General features: G+C 65.1%; 1 protein-coding gene across 1 annotated transcript in view; it reads right to left on the bottom strand.

The window, feature by feature from the left end:
- The window catches only part of PROK2 (prokineticin 2), a 4,074-nt gene extending 3,430 nt beyond the window's left edge, over window positions 1-644 (bottom strand). Inside the window, exon 1 of the mRNA XM_026052600.1 lies at window positions 537-644. Coding sequence (XP_025908385.1) covers window positions 537-644 — 108 coding nt within the window. The remainder of the gene's footprint in view (window positions 1-536) is intronic.
- Window positions 645-1,610: the final 966 nt, after the last annotated feature.

Below are 1,610 nucleotides of genomic sequence, written 5' to 3'. Positions count from 1 at the left end.
CGAAGCAAAAAGCCCCAAGCAGCCCCGGCGCCTGCCCTGCAAGCAGGACGGCTGCGGAAGCGAGAGTCTCCCGGGCTGGTCTTGCCCGGGGGATCGGGACACACCGGGATGCATCCGGGAAGAGCCCAGCGTGGCCACCACCCGTCACGCTGCTAGAGCCCCTTGTTCTGGCGTCGCTCACCCTGGAGGGTCCCCTCGGGCTCCCGGAGCTCTCCCAGTCCCGGCCGGGCACCGACCGCCCCGTCCCGTCCCGTGCCGCGCTGTCCCGTGCCGCGCCGTGTCGCCCCATCCCGTCCCGCGCCGTTTTGCGCCGCTCTGCCCCGTGCCATACCGACCCGTCCCATGCCGCGCTGTCCCATGCCGTGCCGTCTCAAGCCGCTCCGTCCCCACACCGTGCCATGCAATGTCGCCCCGTGCTACACCGTGCTCCCTCTCCCGTGCCTCGCCGTGTCGCCCGGTCCCATACTGTCCCGTCCCAAGTCGTGCCGCCCCGTCCCGTCCCAAGCCGCGCAGCCGCTCCCCGCGCCGGGGCTCACCCCGGTGATGACTGCGCCGTGTCCCGCGGCGGCCAACAGCAGCAGCAGCGACAGCAGCAGCGACAGCAGCAGCGACAGGGGCTGCGGAGGTCGGCGCAAGCTCCGCATGGTGCCGTGCGCGGCACAGCGGAGCGGGGCGCCGCGGCCGCCCGTGCCGTTATAAAGCTCGGGGCCGCCATGCACGGCGCGCGGCAGCGTGACTCACCGCCGCCCTGGCAGCGCCCGCCGCGCCGCGCAACGCCGCGCAACGCCGCGCAGCGCAGCGCCCGCCGCGCGCAGCGGCCGCACGTGGCGGCGGCTACGGGACGTCCCGAGGAGCGTCTGTCCCATGGAAGCTGCGGGACCATCCATAGAGGGTTGGGGACATCCCATAGAGGGCTGATGGCATTCCAGAAAGGATCTGGGGGACATTCCTGGAGGGGCTGGGGACATATCATTGAGAGTTGGGGGACATCCCATAGAGGATTTGGGGACATCCTACAGTAGGTCTGGAGGACATGCCGCAATGGATCTGAGGGACATCTCACAGAAGGTCAGGAACATCTCACAGCCGGCCTGGGGATACATCCCATAGCATGTCAGAGACACCTCATTGCAGATCTAGGGTTCATCTCAATGCAGTTTGTGGACTTCAATTTACAGTGGGTCAAGTGGACATCCCATAGTAGGTAAGTGGGACATTCAACAGCATGTCAGGGACAGTCCACAAGTAGTCAGGGGGGCAACTCATGGCAGGTCTAGGGACCATCCCATAGCAGCTGCTGAAGACAGCATCCCGTGAGTGGCAGCCTGCTTCTACTTTTGGGGCACAGTCTTAGCTCAACACATCTCCGGTGACAGTGCCTATGTCCCCACAGCTTACGTTCCTCAAGACTCCTGTCCTGAAGGCAGCTCAGCCACTCTCCTTCTGCTAGCCTCCACACAGACTTGTTGCCTGCATCCCCACACTGGTCCTTGAAGCAGTGTGGGCATCCACCTTGTCCGGGGCAAGGGAGCACAGAAGCAGGTTTGCCCAGTTGAACTGAAGACCATCCTATCCTTAACACCATCTGTGGTTGTCTCTGCAGCCTCCCC

This window comes from Nothoprocta perdicaria, unplaced genomic scaffold, assembly GCF_003342845.1.
Source record: "Nothoprocta perdicaria isolate Ctin4 unplaced genomic scaffold, notPer1 scaffold_9, whole genome shotgun sequence".
In the NCBI taxonomy this organism is placed as follows: domain Eukaryota; kingdom Metazoa; phylum Chordata; class Aves; order Tinamiformes; family Tinamidae; genus Nothoprocta; species Nothoprocta perdicaria.
This window is presented reverse-complemented; position numbering and strand designations above follow the sequence as displayed.